Genomic DNA, 18,637 nt, shown 5'->3' on the forward strand with positions numbered 1-18,637 from the left:
CTGCAGCGAGCTGCTTTTCAGGAGCCCCATGGCCTCGTGGCTCTTCCTTCTGTCCTCCCCCAGCAGCGTTTCCTCTGGCCTTGAGGCGGCGGTCCGTGGGGCCTGGCCCCAGCTCTTCCTCTCTGGCTTCCTCTCTGCTTTCCGGGTCCTCTCCCCGCAGCATGCAGGGGTCTGTGCCCTGCTCTGTGTCCTGCAGAGGAAGAGGAGGGTGGAGGCTCCTCCTGGTCCTGCTGTGGGGCACGTGGGCCCTATTCCTTCCCTTCTGCTTGTAGCAGAGCAGGGTCACAGCGCTGAGCGGGCAGCAGTGAATCTCTGCTAGCATCACCCCCAGGAGAAGGTCACTTGCAGGCTGTGGGATGCTCTGTTCATGGCTGGGGTTCTCCCTGCAGATGGAGCTCATTGCCCTTAGAACAGCATGGGAAACTGAGGCAGAGAAAAGGGGCACAGGCACTCATTTCCCTGTGTGTGCTGCTGCCGCCTCTCTGCCTTGTAACTCTCAGCGCCCTTCAGGCTCTGCTTATCAGCTGCAGCTATTTATACCTTGCCCTTCCCTGGGTGCTGCCCCTGGGCTCACCACCATTGTCTGCTGAACTGGCTGCCAGCACGTTGGGAAGGGGCAGTGCGGCCTTGCCATGTGTCTAGAAGCCACAGGTGCTGCCCCCACTGCGGCAGGGGGATGTGGATGCAGGATGGCTGGGGCTGCGCTTTGTGCCAGCCCTGGGTCTGCAGGGCAGAGAAGGGGCTGCCAGTGGCCCCATCCTAGCAAGACACTGAGCTCTGGGCGTTCTCCAGCCTATTTTGGGAATCTGGGGCTGCCTGGGAGGTGGATCCTGGCAGGGTGCAGCTGAGCAGGACGCGTGCTCCCCAAGCATGGAGAGGTGCTGGGAGGGGTGAGGAGCGGGGCTCCTGCTGGGGTCCATCCCCGCGCTCCCCAGGGTCTCATGCACGGTGCCCAGAGGCCGTGCAGAGCCAGCAGCGAAGAGCCTGGGCTCTGCCAAAGCCTTTGTCTCTGGCAGGGTCCCCGGCTGCTGTCAGTGAGTGTTTCCAGATGGCCCCGGGCTCCTGGCACCAGCTCTGCTGCAGCATCCGGGGAAAAGCTGGGGGTGGGCAGTGACATCCCTGCAGAGTCAGCGGGGCGGCCAGGGCCATGGTTCCCCCAGGCCACTCCCAGCCCCAAAGCAGGAGTGAGACGTTGCCCCAGGAAGGAGATGCCGCACATCCTTGGGCGGCTCCGCAGCGACTCTGGGCACCGGGCTTTGGTGTCTGCCCTGCACCCCACCGAGCCCCTCCAGGAGAGAGGAGAAACACAGCTGCTGTGGGAAAGGCATCCACCATGGGAAACAGCAACTCCCAGCCACATGTCCTGTCGCCGCCTCCGCACCCTTTGGCTGGGGTCATCCCTTGGGGTCCCACCGTGCTGGGGGATATGAGCTGCCTGCAGGGTCTGCCTGGGGGTGTCCTCGGCTCTGGCACCGGGCCCCAGAGCGGTGGGAGAAACACGTTTGGTTGCAAGGGAACTGCTGCGGGGTTTGTTTCGTTTGTTTGTTTCAGTTTCCTGGGCCGGAGCCATAACAGCTAAATCAGGAGGCCTGACCTCGGAGAGCTGCCATCACTGCCTCCCAGCACAGCGCCCCTCGAATATGGGGGAAATAAAGAGCAAATCCCACAAGCAGTGACCCAGCGGGGCCAGGCAGGTGGAAACCAAGGCAGTGGATTCACCTGGGACACTTTTCCCAATGTTTCTTTGTTCCCAGTGCTGTCGTCTCCTGGGGCTGCAGTGCTGCACTGAGTTCTAGGGAATAGAGCATGTGCTCGGGTGGCACTGCCCAGCTCCAGTAGGCAGGGATGGGGTCAGGGGTAGGGTGTTCTCTACCATGGGGCTCCCCAGTGCTGTGGGTGGCAGCCAGGGAGGAGGTGAGTGCTGGCACCCCTGCCCTTTTAATGTAATTAGAGATATGGAAGCGCGGGGCAACTGCTGGGAATTGGCTGCAGCTCTGTCTTCGGCACTGTGCCAGCAGCCCTGAGCCCAAGATGGTGGAGGGGGCCTCATCCCTCCTGCTTGGCCACAGGCATCAAGGCATCGTCCCCTCTGAACTGGGGGAGTCCCCTCCCTCTGCGGTTGGCAGGGCTGGGGTCAGTGGGGGGAGCAGGTCAGGGACAGTGCCTGCTCCACTGCTCCTGGTCTCATCCTGCTGGGGAGCTGGGCAGGATGGAGGGCACAAGGTGAAAAGAGGATAAGGGTTGCGGTCTGCTCCCTGTGCGGCAGCCCAGACCCCCACGCTCCATAGGGTCAGGCCAGGCTGCTTCCGCCTTGGTCCCTGCAGGAACTCGGCCCTGCGCCAGCCATGCTCCCCCCTCGAGCGCTCACTGCACGTCATGCTGATGGCCTCTGCATCCGCTCAGTCCGTGGCAGCCTGCATGGGAGGCGGGGCCCTTCCCAGCAGCACAGCTCCCAGGAGCTGGCAGCACCACCACAGGAGTCCATGCCCCCACTGAGGGGTGACCTGGGCCAGGGAAGCGTGGGGATGCTGAGCCCCACTGGAGCCGCCCGACCCGTGCCTAGGCTTTGCTGGCAGAGCCGTGTCTGCTGCCTTGCCAGCTTTCCTTCCCATTGTGGGCTGAGCGGCGTTTTTCCCTGGATAAAGCCAATTTCCTGCTCTTGGATCTAATCTCTCCCAGTCCCAAGATTTTCTCCCATCTGCAGCAGTTACAGCTTCTCCAGCTTTCACCTTCCCTCACAAGTTGTGGCCTTGCTCCTCCAGGACGGCCACCACGCCACATGGGACAGGGGGTAAAGCACGCAGACAGCCAAACCCAGCCCCAGCCCTGCTGGGGAACCACGCAGCCCCCAGCGTGCCACACTGCTCAGCCGTGCACAGAACAAGGCACGCTGTGTTCCCGCGGGAGCCCCTGAAAGGCAGCTCTGTCTGCTGCTGCTGCCGGGCTGCCTCCGCTGACCCCCCAGAACGGCAGCCTGGAGGCAGCGGCCCCAGCAGCAGCCCCGATCCCCACAGCCCCCCTCCCAGCCTTGTGCGCAGCTCCCGCTGCATCCCCCCACCCCACTGACACCCACTGAGTATGTGTCCACCCGCACAACGGCAGCCAGCCCATCCCTGCACAAAGGATGGCACCACAGCTCCACGCACCCGACCCGTTTAATAGAAGCACAAGGCGCCCGTGCCCACTGCCCTGCCCGCGGGGCCGGGGGAGGCAACGCTCTGCGAAGGGAAATGCTCCTGGAGGGCTTCGACAGCTGCAGCAGGTGCCTGTGCTGGCAGACAAAGCGGGAAGAGGGGGCTGAGCTGAGCAGGGGGTATGGATGCAGCTTCACACCCAACGCCAACCAAAGGCCCTGTGAGGGTTTGGGGAGGGGGCTTGGCCCCTCGCCTGCTTTTCTGATGGGGTTTGCAAGCTTGGCGCCATTGCCAGGCGCTTTATCTCCCACATGCACTGTCCCCTGTCGCCAGCCACGCTCAGCCCCCACTTGCCTCGCGCTTCAGGTGCCCACAGCTCCGTATGTCCACCTGCTGCCGGCTGGGGGCATGGGTGGGCAGCACAGAACCTCTCTGCCCTGCACGCACAAGCAGTGTCCACAGTTCAGACCAAAGAATGCAGCCGGGCTGGGGCACACAAGACAAGGTGACCGGGGATGCCAAGAGACAGAGGGGCACCTCCAGCCTGAGGGACTTTGACTCTCCCCAGCTCCTCGCCCACACCCCAGCCCTGGTGCTGTGGCACCTGGCTGCACTCAGGCCAGGGGCTCTGAGAAGCCCTGAGCCCAGGGCTGGGGCAGGCAGCGTCCCTCCTTTCTGGAGCCAGACCAGAGGGTGGCAGAGTGCGCAGGGACCGAGGGGAACGGGACCAACCTCTGCATATAAATATGCCGCTGGGGAGGGCAGGGTGGGGCGGGCTCATTGTTAGCACCATGGTGGTGGGGAGGGGGGAGGAAGGCGGGGGTCAGACCCACTCCTGCAAGGAGCGCTTGCAGTACAAGAGCATTCGGGGTGTGCCCTTCCTCTGCATCTGCACGATGACATAGATGAGGCCGAGGATGCAGAGCAGCAGCACCAGCAGCACCAGCACCATCACCACACTCATGGTGCGCGTGTACTCATCGATCTGCACCACCACGTCCACGTCACCGCCCTTCTCGCGGCCGCCTTCGCCATAATCCTCCTCGTCCTCCTGCTCCTCCTCCTCGTCGCCATCATCCCGTGGTGTTTCGTCGCCGTCAGGGTTGAAAGGCGGTCGGTCCACGTCGGGCCAGCGTGGCGGGCTGGGCTCCGGGACCAGCTCCACATTGCAGCCCATGAAGTCCCGCAGGATGGATTTGGGATAGCCCGGCTCCGTCCTGAGCCGCTCGTTGTCAAACTTCCAGTACTTTGTGCCTCTGTAGAAGTAAGTGGAGGCTGGGGAGAAGGACGGGGGGGAGAGACGGGGGAGAGGGGTGAGCGGCTGCATCCAGGCACAGCTCCCATACGATGGAGAGCAGAAAGTGCCAAGCACGGCAGGCTCTGCCTCCATCGCATCCTGCAGCATCCCACTGCGGCCCACAGTGGTCACAGGCAGCTGCTGGCAGGGTGACTGCATTTCCTTTGCCCACCCCTCCTGCCCACCCTTCTCTACTTACAGGCATCTGAGCTGAGGAAGGCACCCTTGGGCGAGGGGGGGATGCCCACCCAGACCGAGATGGGCTTGGGGTAGCCGGGGTCCACTGAGCGTGTGTCCTCATTGAAGCGCCAGTATCTGTGGGAGGCAGCGGGACATGGTGAGCAGGGGGGGCACAGACATGCTGCCCCCTGACAGCCCCAGCTTTTCCATCAGCCCTTGGTCCAGAAAGCCATTTGCCAACAACTCATCATCCCACCTCCATGCACCCCACACTGCCCCTGCTCCAGCCAGGGGAACAGAAGCACCCACCTGTCTCCACGGAAGAAGAAGGTGTGCCCTGTTGGCTCCCACCAGACTGCAGTGTCAATGCTGTCGTAGGGGATGCCCTGCCCATAGGTGGACAGGGGCTGGGGGTATCCAGCTTCCAGGTTGGCTTCACGGAAGAGCCAGTACCGGTTGCCTGATTGGAAGGAAACGGAGAAAGCAGGTGAGGCTGCGTTGCCCAGCTGTGCACGGTCTGGCCATGATGTGGGGGCACCCCCTGCCCCATCCCCCCCCAGCTCCAGCTGCCTTGCTCACCTTTAAAGAAGACAAATCTCCCGTCGTGCCTCTCGTAGGCAGCATCGATGTCCCCAGGCAGTCCCCGCCAGAAGTGCCCGATGGGCATGGGGTAGTTGTCCAGCACCCGATTGTGCCGGACCCGCCAGAACCACTTGCCCTGGTGGGAAGCAAAGCATCAGCACAGCACAGGCATACACAGGGTCAGAGCCCTGGGGATGGGCAAAGTGCCGGAGTACCCCTTCCACCCAGAGAACCTGGGGTGGATGTAGGCTCAGAAGGGAGGGGAGGTGTCCTGGCTGGTACCTTGAACACAAACATCTCTCCCCGCAGCACTGCCACTGTGTCAAAGTTCCCATCACAGATGTCAGGGCCGTACTGGTCGGGTCGGTCTGGGCTGCCAGGTTTTGGGGGCCGCTCTGGTTTCCCCGGTGGAGGTGGTTTGGGGGGTCTGTGGTCCGGCCTGCCAGGTCTCCGAGGTGTCACAGTGGGCAAGGGCTTGGTGGGCTGAGGGTGCCCATCCGCGGTACCTGCACAGAACAGGAGAGGGTGGATTGAGCACTTATCAACCCACAGTGCTTCTCCTCCCCATTCAGAGGCTCCAAGACCCAGCACCCAGCGCCAAGGTTGGTGGAGCATCCACGTCCCCCTGCCAGCCCACGTTCCAGCGCAGCTCCTCACCGTACAGCTGCTGTATGCCCTTCAGGTCGTCCTCAGGGAGCTGGAAGTTCTCCGTGTCCATCCACTGGTAGAAGGGGGCCATGATAGCACTGGGGTTGCTAGAGTGCTCCAGGCCCAGTGAGTGCCCCAGCTCGTGGACAGCCACCAGGAAGAGGTTGTTCCCTATGGGGAAAGGCACCGTCAGCACAGCACCTAGCACAGGGCGTTCCCTGCTCCAACACCCTGCACCCTGTGATGTTCTGCAGGGAGCCACAGCCATCCATGCTGCCCTCAGAGGATCTCTTCTCCCAGCACTCCTGCCCACACACTCTCACTGCCTCAGGCCACGCTCTCCATGTGCCAGGGACACCATCCGGCCCTCAGGCTGTCCCCAGCACCACCCGACTCAGCCCTCAGCCCCAGCTCACCTGACACATCCGTGTTTTCCAGCGTCCAGGGCTCATCCGAGTCAAAGTGAGTGTCCCCCCCCATCCCCGGGCCGGGGAAATAAGCGTGAGCCAAGAACCCCCCGACGCCATCGAAAGGGGAGCTGTCCCCGTGGAAGCCGGAGGCGAAGAGCACCATGATGTCAGCCTCCTTCTTTCGCTTCTGGCGGATGTCTTCGTAGGGCACCTCCTGGAAGGCCAGCGGCGTGGCCTGCTCCCACACGCGGAACGCCTGGCGGATGGCCTCATACGAATGGTAGCGGCCCAGCTTCTCCGTGTAGTTCTGGATGCTGCGGGCACAGAGCAGTGCCGGCTCAGGGCTGCGCCCGTGGCTTGCAGGGTCTGCGCCCGAGGGCAAGCAACGCTGGTGGCCGCGTACCTGAAGGTGAGGTGGTTCTGGCTCCAGCGCCGCCCGGTCAGCGCGTACCGCTTCCGCCGCATGTTGGACTTCATCCGCACCCCAAACTGGTCCGGGACCCCGCAGCGGGGCCGCTTCATCCACCTGGCGGGGGGCGACGGGGCTTAGGGCACGGCACCCCGAGGGCTTACAGCGCCGGGGGGGGGAGCGGCCGCGCTCCTGGGGGCGGGCAGGGCTCGCGCACCCCGCGGGGCAGCGCCGGAGCGCGTCCACCGCGCCGGGAAAGAACGGGGCCCCGCGCGTGGGTCAGGGGCAGAGCCCGCTTCGGGGAGAGGAGGGACGGGGGGCAGAGCGAGGGGAGGCACGGGGGCGAGCTCACGTTTTGGTCTCCTCGTCCAGCACGCCGGTGACGGGGATCCCGTAGAACTTCTGCATCTCGGAGAGGGCCGAGGAGAGGATCTGGGCGGAGCGCATGGTGGACATCTGCCGGCTGCCCGGCGGCAGGTACCCGTACAGCCGCAGCCATGCCTAAGGGCACGCGGCGGTCAGCGGGCGGGGACCGGGCCGACGGTTCCGCGCGGCCCCGCAGCCTCTCCCGGGGGCACGGCGGCCCGGCCCGAGCCCCGCTCCCCGCTCCCCGCTCTCACCTCGGCGTTCAGCTCTCCGCCCGCCGCCCCCAGCAGTGCCGGCAGCGCCAGCAGCACGGCCGCCACCAGGGTTCCGCCCGCCCGGCAGGGGGCGCCCTCACGTCGCGCCCCGCCGCCCGCCATCCCGATCTACGCCGCCCTCATGGCCCGGGCCCGGGCCGCCGCCGCGGGGGCTGCGAGCGGAGCATGGGCGGCGCTGCCCCTCGGCGCCCGCCCGCCCGCCTTTGTGTGCGGCTCAGGCCGGCGGGGCGCGGCCCATGTGCTCCGAGGGCCGCTCGGCGAGGCTCGGCTCGGCGCTGCCCCGGCGGAGAGACGCGGGGCGGTGGCGGCGCGGGGCGGGGCGGTCGGCGGGGCGGGGCGGGGGAAGGCAAGCCGCGTTCCCGGCAGGTGCCCGCGCCGCGAGCGCCGCCTCCTCCGCGCGACGAGGAGGGGGACGGGCGGGGAAAGGGCCGCGCTGCGTCCGTCCGGGTGCGCGCAGCCACGGCGGGGGAGGAGGGGGCCGTCAGGGTCGGCGCTCCCAGCAAACAGCGGCGAGGACGGGGTTGTTTGTAACCAGCCGACGCGCCGCTTTTGCCTCTTCTCCCTCCCGCTGCCCCCGGGAGTTCGGTTAATGTAAAACCCGCAGTTGCGGGGCGGCTGGCAGGCACGGGGAGATCGCCGCGCGGCGATGCTCTTCGCGCACTCCGCTCCCAGGAGCGCCGCGGGCATCGCCTCGTTCGGAGCCGACGGCGCATCAGAGGCAGAGCGGCTCAGATGTAGCACAGAAACAACGCTGTGAGACGCGTTTTACTGCCCGGAAGGACTCTGGCAGTCTTTCATCAATAAACGCGGAACGAAAGATGGAGGGCAGCGCAGCAGGAACAAAGGACAGAAGGGGCCTTTTCCCGAGGACAAAAGTCCGCCCACGGGCAGCGCAGGGACAGCCCAGCGCGGTGGGTGCCGCTTTATGGAGAAGCCCCCGTGCCACCCCCCGACCGAGCGAGAACGCCCACCGGGCCGCGGTGCGAGAGCCGACAGTGCCCTCTCTTGGGCTCGCCGTAACGCGACGGCAGGGACAGCCCTGCGAACACGGCCTTCTGACTCAAATAACCTCAAAGTCGTCGTTGTAAAGCCTCTCCGTCGAGATGCAATCGGCACGATTCAGTCTTGGCGACGGGATCTCATACTGCAATTTGCAGAGGCAGCAGCAGCAGCGTGAGAGGGCCGCAGATGTGACCCAGGAGTTTCTGTGGGCTGCGTTACGGTAGGGAGATGCCCTGCTGCATCCCTGCCTTCTTGTTTTTCAGAGCTACAACTGAGCTCAGCAGTCAGCCCTGAGCCTCCCAGACAATGACAGTGCCACTTCCAACTGCGCGAGACAAGCTGCCTTCAGCAACCGCTTCCCACGCGACCTCCGTTCTCCTAAACAGAAGGCATCTACGGCTTTTAGAGAGGGTTGTTTTTTTTTCTTTCTTAAAATCAGCAAAATTAGCAGCTCTGACTGGAGCCACCAATGCTGACAGCAGCACATCCTGGCTGCTGACAGCACGCCGCTGTAAGAAATCTGCAAACACACATTTCTTTAGCCAACAACTCAGACTTGGAAGTTGCGTGGCTTGAGACCACAAACTTCCCAGAGCTGCTGAGCAGACAAGAAGAGCGTGGGAGGCGTGTGGCTGCCCCCAGTGTTTGGCGCTGTGCTGGAGAACGGCTCTTTGTTGAACAGCAGGTCTTTCTTTGGGCTCTGAGATGCACAGCCCCATCAGGTCCTACCTCAAGGGGAAGGAGAAGAACTTGTTGCCTGACTTGCAGCGGATTTGTTCCCATTGGACACGCAGAATGCGCGCCGAGTCCTCAAACCTGTCCACAATGTCCTGAAAAACACAAGCAGGGGCAGGAGTGAGCACAAGGAGGCTGGGTGGGCCGGCTGCTGGAGGGGGAAGTCGGCTGCTCCATCCCAGAACCGAGTCAGAGACTGGTTTGTGGCTGTTCTTTGGCAAGGTGACTCAACTCACTGACCTCCCTCTGTCCCCCCCCACCCAAAGCCTCCGTTCTTTCAGCCAAGCTGAGTTTGCCTCACAGAAGCAAACTCCCTCTGCTTGGCTCTCCCCCGTGCCCATGTGGGGACACACCTGGAGCTCCTGCAGACACTGCCCCTCCAGGCTGCCACTCAGGTCCCCGACGCACCAGGCCATGCTGATGTGGAACGATGGGTCCTGAAGATAAAGCAGGGATTGGATCACAAGGATGAAAGGAGGCTCTGCTCACTGCAGTGGGAGATTCGGTGCGGTGCTGCCCTGCCTGGGGCCTTGGAATGCTCTGCATTCATGGGCAGGAGGATCGCAAAGCAGGGAGCCCCCAAAGCCAGACCCGTGGTTGCAGAGCTGAAATGTGACAGCACTGGAAATGAGGGTCCTCCCCAACTCTGCCCCACTCCCAGAGGGCACCAGTTAGTTAACATCCTTACTCTCCCATCCAGGGCACAAAACAGAAGTCATACTTGTGCAAGTCCCACTCTCAGCAAGACCCTGTTCAGGGTGTTAGCTGTGAATGCCACTGATTGGCCCGTGGAAAACCATTTCAGAGCCCAATTTCTCCACTCCTGTTTATTTAACGTTGAACACAGCACAGACCAGTCAGGCCCCAACCCTTCACAGGGAACCAGACAGCACCTCCAGACCAGCAGGGAAAGGCCTCACCTTGTAAAATACGGGGAGGTCATATTCCTCCATAACCCTGTCCACCTCTGAGACCAATTCCAGCAGCTGGAAATGTCCAGTAGAGACTTCCAAACCTACAAAGGTCCTAAACAAAGACCAGAACACACGTGAGTATCTCAGCGGAGCCCTGTGCAAGAGCCGTATGGCTTTGAGAGGATGGAGGTTGCTACAGTAGTTGTACAATGGAGAGGAAGTGGCTGCAAAGCACCAGCTGAGAACAGTGTGGATGGGGAAGTGCTGTGACAAAGAGGTTCCTCTTGAGGACCGTCGTGGTGACACTTCTCATACGCCTGCGTCTGACCGCACGACGGGAGGGTGGACAAGTCTTCCTCAAAGACCTGCTTCCTCCTGCCCATGGCTGATGTGGTTTTCCATTCCCATTAGATTCAGCAGCTTTTCATAATTTTAATCACCTTTCTCTTTAATGTGCTTTGGCATTTAAATTGCTTCATTTTGTTAAACTGGAAGCAGCACCATCAGGCTTCTGAGCTGGCGCCCAGGTGAGTTAGCGCTGCCAGAGCTGTTTGTCTCCAGCCCTTTGAAGACTCACAATGCAATTTCACCATCAGCATAAGCTGGCAGTGCTGCCAAAGGAGGTGGCCTCCACTCCGCTGGCCCCAGGCTGCTCATTCCCTCACCCACTCTCCCAGCTGGCACGGGGATCTGTGCAACCACAGAGCCAACGAGATCAGCACAGCAATGTGCAGGGCTGTCTCTCTGGCAGCGCGGATGTGAAGCTGCAGCATCACCCAACCCCAGCAGAAAGGCTGCCTCAGGCCACGTTGGGAACACATCCCTCCTCCTAACTTCAGAAGGCTGAAATTCTGCAGCCCGAGGTTCAGTCCCCACAAGACAATAACAGCTTGCAGAGAACTGATGGAGAAACTAAAAACACACGCACCCCAGGGCGCTGCTGGAAGGGGCTGGACAAAGATCTGAAACTTCAGGGTCTGCCCCTCCGTGGACTTCCCTGCCATGGTGTGGGATGGCACGGGCAGCTCTCCACTCTCACCTGCCTGGCACTGTTCCCCTTTGCTCGCTCACCTGGTTTTGTTCTGGTTGGTGTACACCTTCACTCGGTCAGCCACACAGAAGAACCTGAAGTGAGATAGAAACTGTTTCAGCTAGGGAAAAAAAAAACCAAACACAAACAGAAGACGGAGAAGGGATGGAATTTCATAGAATCATAGAATTGTTTGAGTTGAAGGGACACCTAAAGGCCATCTGATCCCACTTCCTGCAATGAGCAGGGACAACCCACAGCTCCATCAGTGCTCAAAGCCCCTCCAGCCTGACCTTGGGATGGGGCACCACTGTGCCACTGCCTCACCAATCTTAGTGTAAAGAACTTCTTTCTTATATCCAGTCTACATCTCCCTTGTTTTAGTTTGAAACCATTTCCTCTCGTCCTAAACTGAGACAGGGGAGGTTTAGGTTGGATATTAGGAGGAAGTTTTTCACCCAGAGGGTGGTGAGGCACTGGAACAGGTTGCCCAAGGAGGCTGTGGATGCCCCATCCCTGCAGGCATTCAAGGCCAGGCTGGATGTGGCTCTGGGCAGCCTGGTCTGCTGGTTGGTGACCTGCACACAGCAGGGGGTTGGAAACAAATGAGCATTGTGGTGCTTTGCAACCCAGGCTGTTCTATGATTCTATGATTCTATCACAACAGGCCCTGTTAAAGAGTGGGATGAGAGGCCCACAGCAGCTGCCCAGGGACTCAGCTGTCCCCACCTGTGGAAGGAGGCCAGGCGCTCCTTGAGGCTCTGCGTGAAGGGGTTGATCCAGTGGTAGCGCAGCACCACGCTCTGCGACAGGCTGACGTGGAACTCCTCCATGGCAGTGAGGGACGGGACGTAGGTGCGAGCGTGGGACACCAGCAGCTCCAGCAGCTCCAGGAACTCCTCCTGGGCCTGGTCTGTGGGGCACAAAGAACGGCAGAGGTTGCAGGGGACAGTACAGCCTGTTGAGCTCCAAGCCCTGCCGTAGGCTGTCGGCCCCCCAGAGCCCGCCCGCGTCCTGGGGCACCTCCAGCGCCGGGGCACCCACAGCTCCGGGCAGCGGTGCCTGGCCGCACCGCCCTCCCACGGCGAGGCGTCAGCGATGCCCCGCACGCCGCCCCGCAGCCCCAGGCCCGGCCCCGCGCCCCGGCTCACGCACAGGGCAGGTACACGTGCGTGGCCCAGCTGCCCCGCTCGTGTGGGAAGCACCGCACGCGGCCGCCGTGCCGAGAGCTGTCGTCCCGCTTCTCCTCCCGCTCCTCCTCGCTGAACATGGCCAGCACGCACTCGGGGACGGGCAGGCGGCGGCTGCAAGACAGAAAGAAGCGCTTCGGTTTCCCCCCGCGCCGGGCTCGGCGCCGCACGGCAGCACGGCACCCACCTGCCCCGCGTCCCCCCCCCTCCTTCCTCCTCATCCTCGGAGCTGCTGTACCCCACGAGCGTCGCGCTCATGGCGGCGCTGCGCTGCGCGCTCCGCCCGACAGGGGGCGCCGTGCGCCGGCCGCGCTCCGCCTCCTGCGCTCCGCTCCGCTCCGCTCCGCCGCCCGGCCCGGCCCTCCCCGCCCCGCCGCCCGCCGCCGCCGCCAAGCGAGCGCGGGGATCGGGCGGAGCGAGCAGGCCGCGGCCCCGCCCGCGGGTAGCGAGCGGGCTGAGCGGGGCCTCCCGCCGCAGGTGAGGGCCCTTTGTGCGGGCCTCGGGCCGGCGGGAAGTTGCCCCCCGCGCGTCCGCGGGGCCTCGGGGCGGCCCATGGGGGCGGCGGGCCGCGGGCGGGGCGGGCCCGGCGGTGGGCTCGGGCTGCGGGGAGCCCCGGGCGAGAAGCTGTTCGCCGCCCGCTGAGCCCGGCCTGGAAGTGCCTCCGTTCCGTCTGGGCGCTCCTTCCGAGGGATGAGCGGGACCCGGAGCCGGTCCCGGTAAAGCAGGTCGGTACGGGCTGCTGCCTGGAACGGATGGGGTGATGATGCTGGGACGGGAGGGGGTGGTGATGCCGGGATGGGGAGGTGATGCCGGGATGGGGTGGTGATGCCGGGATGGGGAGGTGATGCCGGGATGGGGTGGTGATGCCGGGATGGGGAGGTGATGCCGGGATGGGGTGGTGATGCCGGGATGGGGTGGTGATGCCGGGATGGGGAGGTGATGCCGGGATGGGGTGGTGATGCCGGGATGGGGTGGTGATGCCGGGATGAGGTGCTGCCGCAGCCCGCAGGGATGGCACTGCACGCCGTGCGGTGGGACGGCTCCCCAGCGCCACGACCCCGGCCCGTGCTGCAGGCTCAGCACACGGTGAGCCCCGGGCTGCTGCTGGAGGTTCCGCTGGGAGCCTGCCCGGTCTGCAGGGCAAAGCCGTGCCGCCGCCGCTCCGAGGGGGACCATATCCTGCCCTCAGCTTCTCCTCCGGGTGTCAGAGCGAAAGAGCTGAGCTCCCAGGTCCTGGCAGGACCCTGGCCTGGCCCACCAGGAGCCTCTGGGTGTTGTGCTGCCCAGATTTGTCTGGGGGACAAAGCGATGCCATGTTCCTGCGGGGCATCGAGGGGGCAGGGGCTGTATCCTGCCTGCAGCATCTGCTCCAGGTGTCAGCACAAAAGGACTGAGGTCCTGGAGGAAACCATCCTGGCACATGGGCCTCTGGGTGCTGTATTGCTCAGATTGGTGCTGCAGGACGAAGCGATGCCCTGCCCTGTAGCACAGAGGCACTGAGGGGATGTGGATTGTGGCCCAGCAGTGCCTGCTGCTGCCTCTTGCCCAAGGATGGATGCTTCTGTGCTGTTGAAGTGTCTTGTCACTTGTTCATACCCGCTGCTCACCGGTGGAGTTTACTCTTCTCTTGGTCAATACTGGATTTTATCTGTGAGAAGAACCATACAGCAAGGCTAAGCAGTACCTCTGGGGCAAGGTGCTGGGCCCCAGCGTGCTGTTATCCTGAACTTTGGAGGAAGGCTCTGCCAAGCCATTGCTGCAGTGCCTCTTTGACCGTGCTTTGCACGATGCCTGCAGGTTCTGTTTTGTCTGCAGGCAGGGTAACACCAAGGGCAAACCCTTCTCTATCTTCTCTGGCTCTTCCTACAGGCAGAGGGGAAACTTCATGAGTACCTCCCTCCCTTGGCTCTGTCAGAGGTTAACGTGCTCGATGCTGGGGCTTCAGGAGGAGGTTGGGACTGGCAGAATTGCCTTTCTAGGGTGGGAATCTGCCCTGGTATTTGTGACATTTCACTCGGTAGCTTTTTTGCACAGCATTTAGCACACCACAGCTCGCACAGAGTAACAGATAGATGTGTTCACCCTGCTAGAGCTGCTCTGGTAGAAATGGGTGAGCTTGCAGGGGAGCATTTTGCTCAGACCCCACATTGCATCCTGGGCCCAATGGGGACTGAGGCAGCCTCTACTGCTTCATGTGAGAGCTCACCAGGCAAACCCATGGCTGTGTTGGCCAGGCAGGGTCTGTCTCTTTCTACACTGAGTCCTGGCAGCATGCAGTGCTCCAGCTCTGGTCGGCTCCCCTCCCTGGGCTCCCAGGTGCTTTGCAGGGGTGCAAGAGGGTTTGCAAGGTGAGCCATGAGCTCACCTGACTGGAGAGCTGCCTGTCTGTCATCTGAGATCTGACATGAACTGTCTTCTTCTTGCAGGCAGAGCTGCTCCCTGTGCTGCATCGCTCGCCCTGCCTGTGTGTGCACACATCATAGCCGGCACAGAGAAGGGCCTCCTCTTGTCTTCAAGGCACTTGCTTCTACCTGCCTGACTTTCTTTTTTTGTCCAAGAGAAGGAAAGAGAAAAAGCCAAGCAGAAAACCGGAACACGCAGTCCACAAAGAACTTCTGCAGATCCAAGGAGGAGCCCGTGGCGTCTCGGCCTCCTCGCTCCCCAGGATCCTGGCTGTGGGCTGGGTTTCCTGTCCTCAATTTCAGGATCGGTACAGGGAATCAGAGTCTTGGATGCTTTTGATTTTTATTTTTACTTGAACCTTTCTGACCGAGAAGCTGAAGCTGTCACTCCTAAAACCCTGTTTTTTTTTCCCAAGCATGTCAGAAAGCTGGCAGCAGCAACAGCAGCAACCGCAGCAGCCGCCGCCACCTCCGCAGCAGCACCACGCTGGGACCACCGCCCTCCCGGAACACTCCATCCCACCCAGCACCGCCGAAAACCCCCTGGGCTGTGCCGTCTACGGCATCCTGCTGCAGCCAGACCCGGGCCTGCAGCACCACCAGCACGCCCCTCTGCAGGCTGGGGAGCCGTCCCACAAATGCGGGGTGTGCGGCCACGACCTCACTCACCTCTCCAACCCCCATGAGCACCAGTGCTTGCCGGGCCATGACCGCTCTTTCCAGTGTACGCAGTGTCTGAAGATCTTCCACCAAGCCACCGACCTGCTGGAACACCAGTGCATCCAGGTGGAGCAGAAGCCCTTCGTGTGCGGTGTGTGCAAGATGGGCTTCTCCCTCCTAACCTCGCTGGCGCAACACCACAACGTCCACAACGGCAACGCCATGAAGTGCTCCATCTGCGAGAAGACCTACAAGCCGCCCGAGGCCGAGCACCCGCAGCCCCTCGATCCCTCAGAGAAGCCCTACAGCTGCTCCATCTGTCAGAAAACCTTCAAGCACCTCTCGGAGCTGTCCCGGCACGAGCGCATCCACACGGGCGAGAAGCCGTACAAGTGCACGCTGTGCGACAAGAGCTTCAGCCAGTCGTCCCACCTGGTGCACCACAAACGGACGCACAGCTCGGAGCGGCCCTACAAGTGCACGGTGTGCGAGAAGACCTTCAAGCACCGCTCGCACCTGGTGCGCCACATGTACGCGCACTCGGGGGAGCACCTCTTCAAGTGCAACGTCTGCGAGCTGCACTTCAAGGAGTCGTCCGAGCTGCTGCAGCACCCCTGCACGCCCAGCGGCGAGCGGCCCTTCCGCTGCGGGGAGTGCCAGAAGGCCTTCAAGCGGCCCTCGGACCTGCGGCAGCACGAGCGCACGCACAGCGAGGAGCGGCCCTTCAAGTGCGACCTGTGCCAGATGAGCTTCAAGCAGCAGTACGCGCTCATGCGCCACCGCCGCACGCACAAGGCCGAGGAGCCCTTCAAGTGCAACCTGTGCGAGAAGGGCTTCGTGCAGCCCTCGCACCTGGTGTACCACCAGCACGTGCACGGCATAGAGAACCTCTTCAAGTGCAACGTGTGCCAGAAGGGCTTCAACCAGTCCTCGGAGCTGCTGCGGCACAAGTGTGTGCAGAACGCCGAGCGGCCCTTCAAGTGCGCGGTGTGCAACAAGTCCTACAAGCGGGCCTCGGCGCTGCAGAAGCACCAGCTGGCCCACTGCGCCGAGAAGCCCCTCAAGTGCACGCTCTGCGAGAGACGTTTCTTCTCCTCCTCCGAGTTCGTGCAGCACCGCTGCGACCCGGCCCGTGAGAAGCCCCTCAAGTGCCCCGACTGTGAAAAGCGCTTCAAGTACGCCTCGGACCTGCAGCGCCATCGGCGCGTGCACACGGGCGAGAAGCCCTACAAGTGCCCCTCCTGCGAGAAGGCCTTCAAGCAGCGCGAGCACCTCAACAAGCACCACAGCGTGCACGCCCGCGAGCAGCAGTACAAGTGCATGTGGTGCGGGGAGCGCTTCCTGGACTTGGGCCTGCTGCAGGAGCACAGCGTCCAGCACACGGCCGAGGGCGCCTACCAGGTGGCCGCCTGCTTGCCGTGAGCCTCCTGCCCCTGGTGGCTTTCAGCTTGCATGTGATGCTCCCGAGCCTCGGCCTCCCCTTCCCTCTCCTCAGCTGGAGGCGGCCTCCAGGGAGTGCTGGGGGAAAGGGGAGGTCCGGCGGGCGGGGAAGCTTTCCTCTGGCCTCCGTGGTCTGTACCCACTGTAGCACAGGGGTTGAAGGACGGTGTCAAAGGCTCAGAGAGAGTGGAGAGGAGAGGAGGGAGGTGATGAGAGGAAGCGATGCCTGGAGCTGCCTGGTGTCCCCTGGACTGCGCTTCCTGCTGTACCCATGTTGCAGTGCCGGGAGCTGGCAGGGCTCTGCTCGGCCGCCCTCTGCATGCAGCCTCTTTTCCCTGTCCCACCTGGTGACTCCTCTTGCAGAGAGTGCTTGGGAGCAAAGCGGAGCGCTCCCTCTGGGTGTGCTGCTCGCTGGGGTTGTGGCAGGTTTCTGTGCTGGGCTCTCCCAGTGTTGTTAATCCAAACTCAAACGAGTGACTCGAGGGGACCGTTTCAGACCATTAGCATTTATCGACTGCCCCGACCTCTCCTGCTCTCCTTCTTTCTAGAGCATGGAAAGGGAAAAGTCGTGGGGTTGCACACCTCCAAAATACACTTTGGCATTGCTGCTCCTGCAGTTGGTGGCTGTCACACTAGGGAATAGTTTTGAGCAAGCCTGCCCATCCCCATCCCTGCTGGCAGTGAGGGAAGGGTACCGAGCATCACATGCTGCAGAGTGTGGTAAGGAGAGTCTCCGCTCCTGGTTGTGAGCATGGCATTGACCAGCTGCCTCCGGAGGGACCTTGCTCTCCCATGAAGACTTACCTCCATTCCCAGGCTCCTTCCCTCCCTGCTCTGCTTGGGCCATGAGCACACCTCCAGGGTCGGGCACAGGGACGTCCCCGCAGCTTGAACACTAAGGGGTGAGGTGAACACTACAAAGAGCCTGCAGCCTCTTTGCAGGAATGGTCTCGGCCATCTCCGGTGGTGAGCCACGTGGTGCTTTGGGGTGTCTGATTTGCTGGGGGGAATCAGTTCTGTCCAGAAGAAGTTTGGGAGGACCCTTCCTGCCCCGTGGGGTCGGCTCCAGGGAAAGGGGAAGGTTAGCAGTGGATAAAGGAGGGGTTATTTTCCCCTTCTTGCAGGCGTCCTGATTTACCCCTTTACTCTTTCTTTACCTCTTCCGTTTTTCAGGTTTTGCACAGTTCTTGTAAACGTCACTTAAAAATAAATCTCCCCTAGCAAGGTTGGTGCAGCCTCAGGTGTTTTCCTCTGCAGGATTTTGCTGGCTTCCTATGGCCAAGAGCCCCATGAGGTGCCAGCTGGATGCCCTCAGGGTTGAAGGTGTGCCTGCCGCCTTGCTACCAGCCTTCCCCTCTCCGTGTTTGGAGATATCAGAATGTTACAACCCTCTGTGCTCTAGCCCAGCTGGATGTGGTCCTGGACTACCTGCCATATTGCTCCAGCTTCGGTGCAGGTCCAGTCTCAGCCCTCCTGTGCCCTGGGTTGTCCATTGGGTGAGCCAGAGGTGTTCCGACCGGCTCTAGTTACCAAACAGCAGCCCGCAGATTGCCTGCATGCTGAGCTGGTGATTAGGACGAGTTTAAAGTCTAGGCAGGTGGACCTTGCACAGAGCTGGGTCGTGCCTGCTTTACAGATGGTGGACACTAAAAAGGTGGAGAGAAGCTTCCAGTTCCATCTCCAGCGCAGAGGAGGAGCAGCGTGCACGGCCACGGGGCTGGGGCACTCAGTGGCCTCGGGGCTGTGTCCATGCACAGCTTCCCAGAGCTGCAAACAGACCTTCCTCTCTGCTGCCCAGGGAAGAGGGACCTTCGCTCATCCTAACTTCATGCTGCATCAGAGATGTAGAACTTCCTACCGAGTTTTCTGTCCGCGTTTCTTTTTTTGTTGTTGTTTTATTTTGTTTTATTTCCTTTTTTTTTTTAAAGCAGTTTGTTAATATTCATTAAAGAAGTACTGTATA

General features: G+C 62.1%; 3 protein-coding genes across 5 annotated transcripts; 1 reads left to right on the forward strand and 2 right to left on the reverse strand.

The window, feature by feature from the left end:
* Positions 1-3,137: 3,137 nt before the first annotated feature.
* MMP15 (matrix metallopeptidase 15) lies at positions 3,138-7,585 on the reverse strand. Its single transcript, XM_048958439.1, has 10 exons — positions 7,281-7,585; positions 7,013-7,161; positions 6,655-6,777; positions 6,258-6,565; positions 5,851-6,012; positions 5,476-5,699; positions 5,191-5,329; positions 4,921-5,071; positions 4,631-4,746; positions 3,138-4,409 (listed from the first exon to the last, which is right to left on the reverse strand). Exons 1-10 carry the CDS (start codon positions 7,401-7,403, stop codon positions 3,958-3,960), a joined length of 1,947 nt encoding a protein of 648 aa, XP_048814396.1. The 5' UTR covers positions 7,404-7,585; the 3' UTR covers positions 3,138-3,957.
* A 206-nt stretch (positions 7,586-7,791) lies between these two features.
* Positions 7,792-12,450, reverse strand: USB1 (U6 snRNA biogenesis phosphodiesterase 1). Of its 2 annotated transcripts, XM_048958465.1 has the most exons (8): positions 12,360-12,450; positions 12,138-12,286; positions 11,712-11,895; positions 11,024-11,077; positions 9,959-10,064; positions 9,392-9,475; positions 9,120-9,133; positions 7,792-9,028 (listed from the first exon to the last, which is right to left on the reverse strand). In XM_048958465.1, the coding sequence occupies exons 1-8, from the start codon at positions 12,428-12,430 to the stop codon at positions 9,022-9,024; spliced, it is 669 nt and encodes a 222-aa protein (XP_048814422.1). In that variant the 5' UTR covers positions 12,431-12,450; the 3' UTR covers positions 7,792-9,021. The 2 variants fall into 2 exon arrangements, with proteins under 2 accessions (XP_048814422.1, XP_048814421.1); XM_048958464.1 differs by having other exon boundaries at positions 7,811-9,133.
* A 97-nt stretch (positions 12,451-12,547) lies between these two features.
* Positions 12,548-18,612, forward strand: ZNF319 (zinc finger protein 319). Of its 2 annotated transcripts, none has more exons than XM_048958449.1 (2): positions 12,548-12,649; positions 14,599-18,612. In XM_048958449.1, exon 2 carries the CDS (start codon positions 14,992-14,994, stop codon positions 16,654-16,656), a length of 1,665 nt encoding a protein of 554 aa, XP_048814406.1. In that variant the 5' UTR covers positions 12,548-12,649; positions 14,599-14,991; the 3' UTR covers positions 16,657-18,612. The 2 variants fall into 2 exon arrangements, with proteins under 2 accessions (XP_048814406.1, XP_048814405.1); XM_048958448.1 differs by lacking the exon at positions 12,548-12,649 and adding an exon at positions 12,738-12,897.
* The last annotated feature ends 25 nt before the right edge of the window (positions 18,613-18,637 follow it).

This window comes from Lagopus muta, chromosome 12, assembly GCF_023343835.1.
Source record: "Lagopus muta isolate bLagMut1 chromosome 12, bLagMut1 primary, whole genome shotgun sequence".
Classification (NCBI taxonomy): domain Eukaryota; kingdom Metazoa; phylum Chordata; class Aves; order Galliformes; family Phasianidae; genus Lagopus; species Lagopus muta.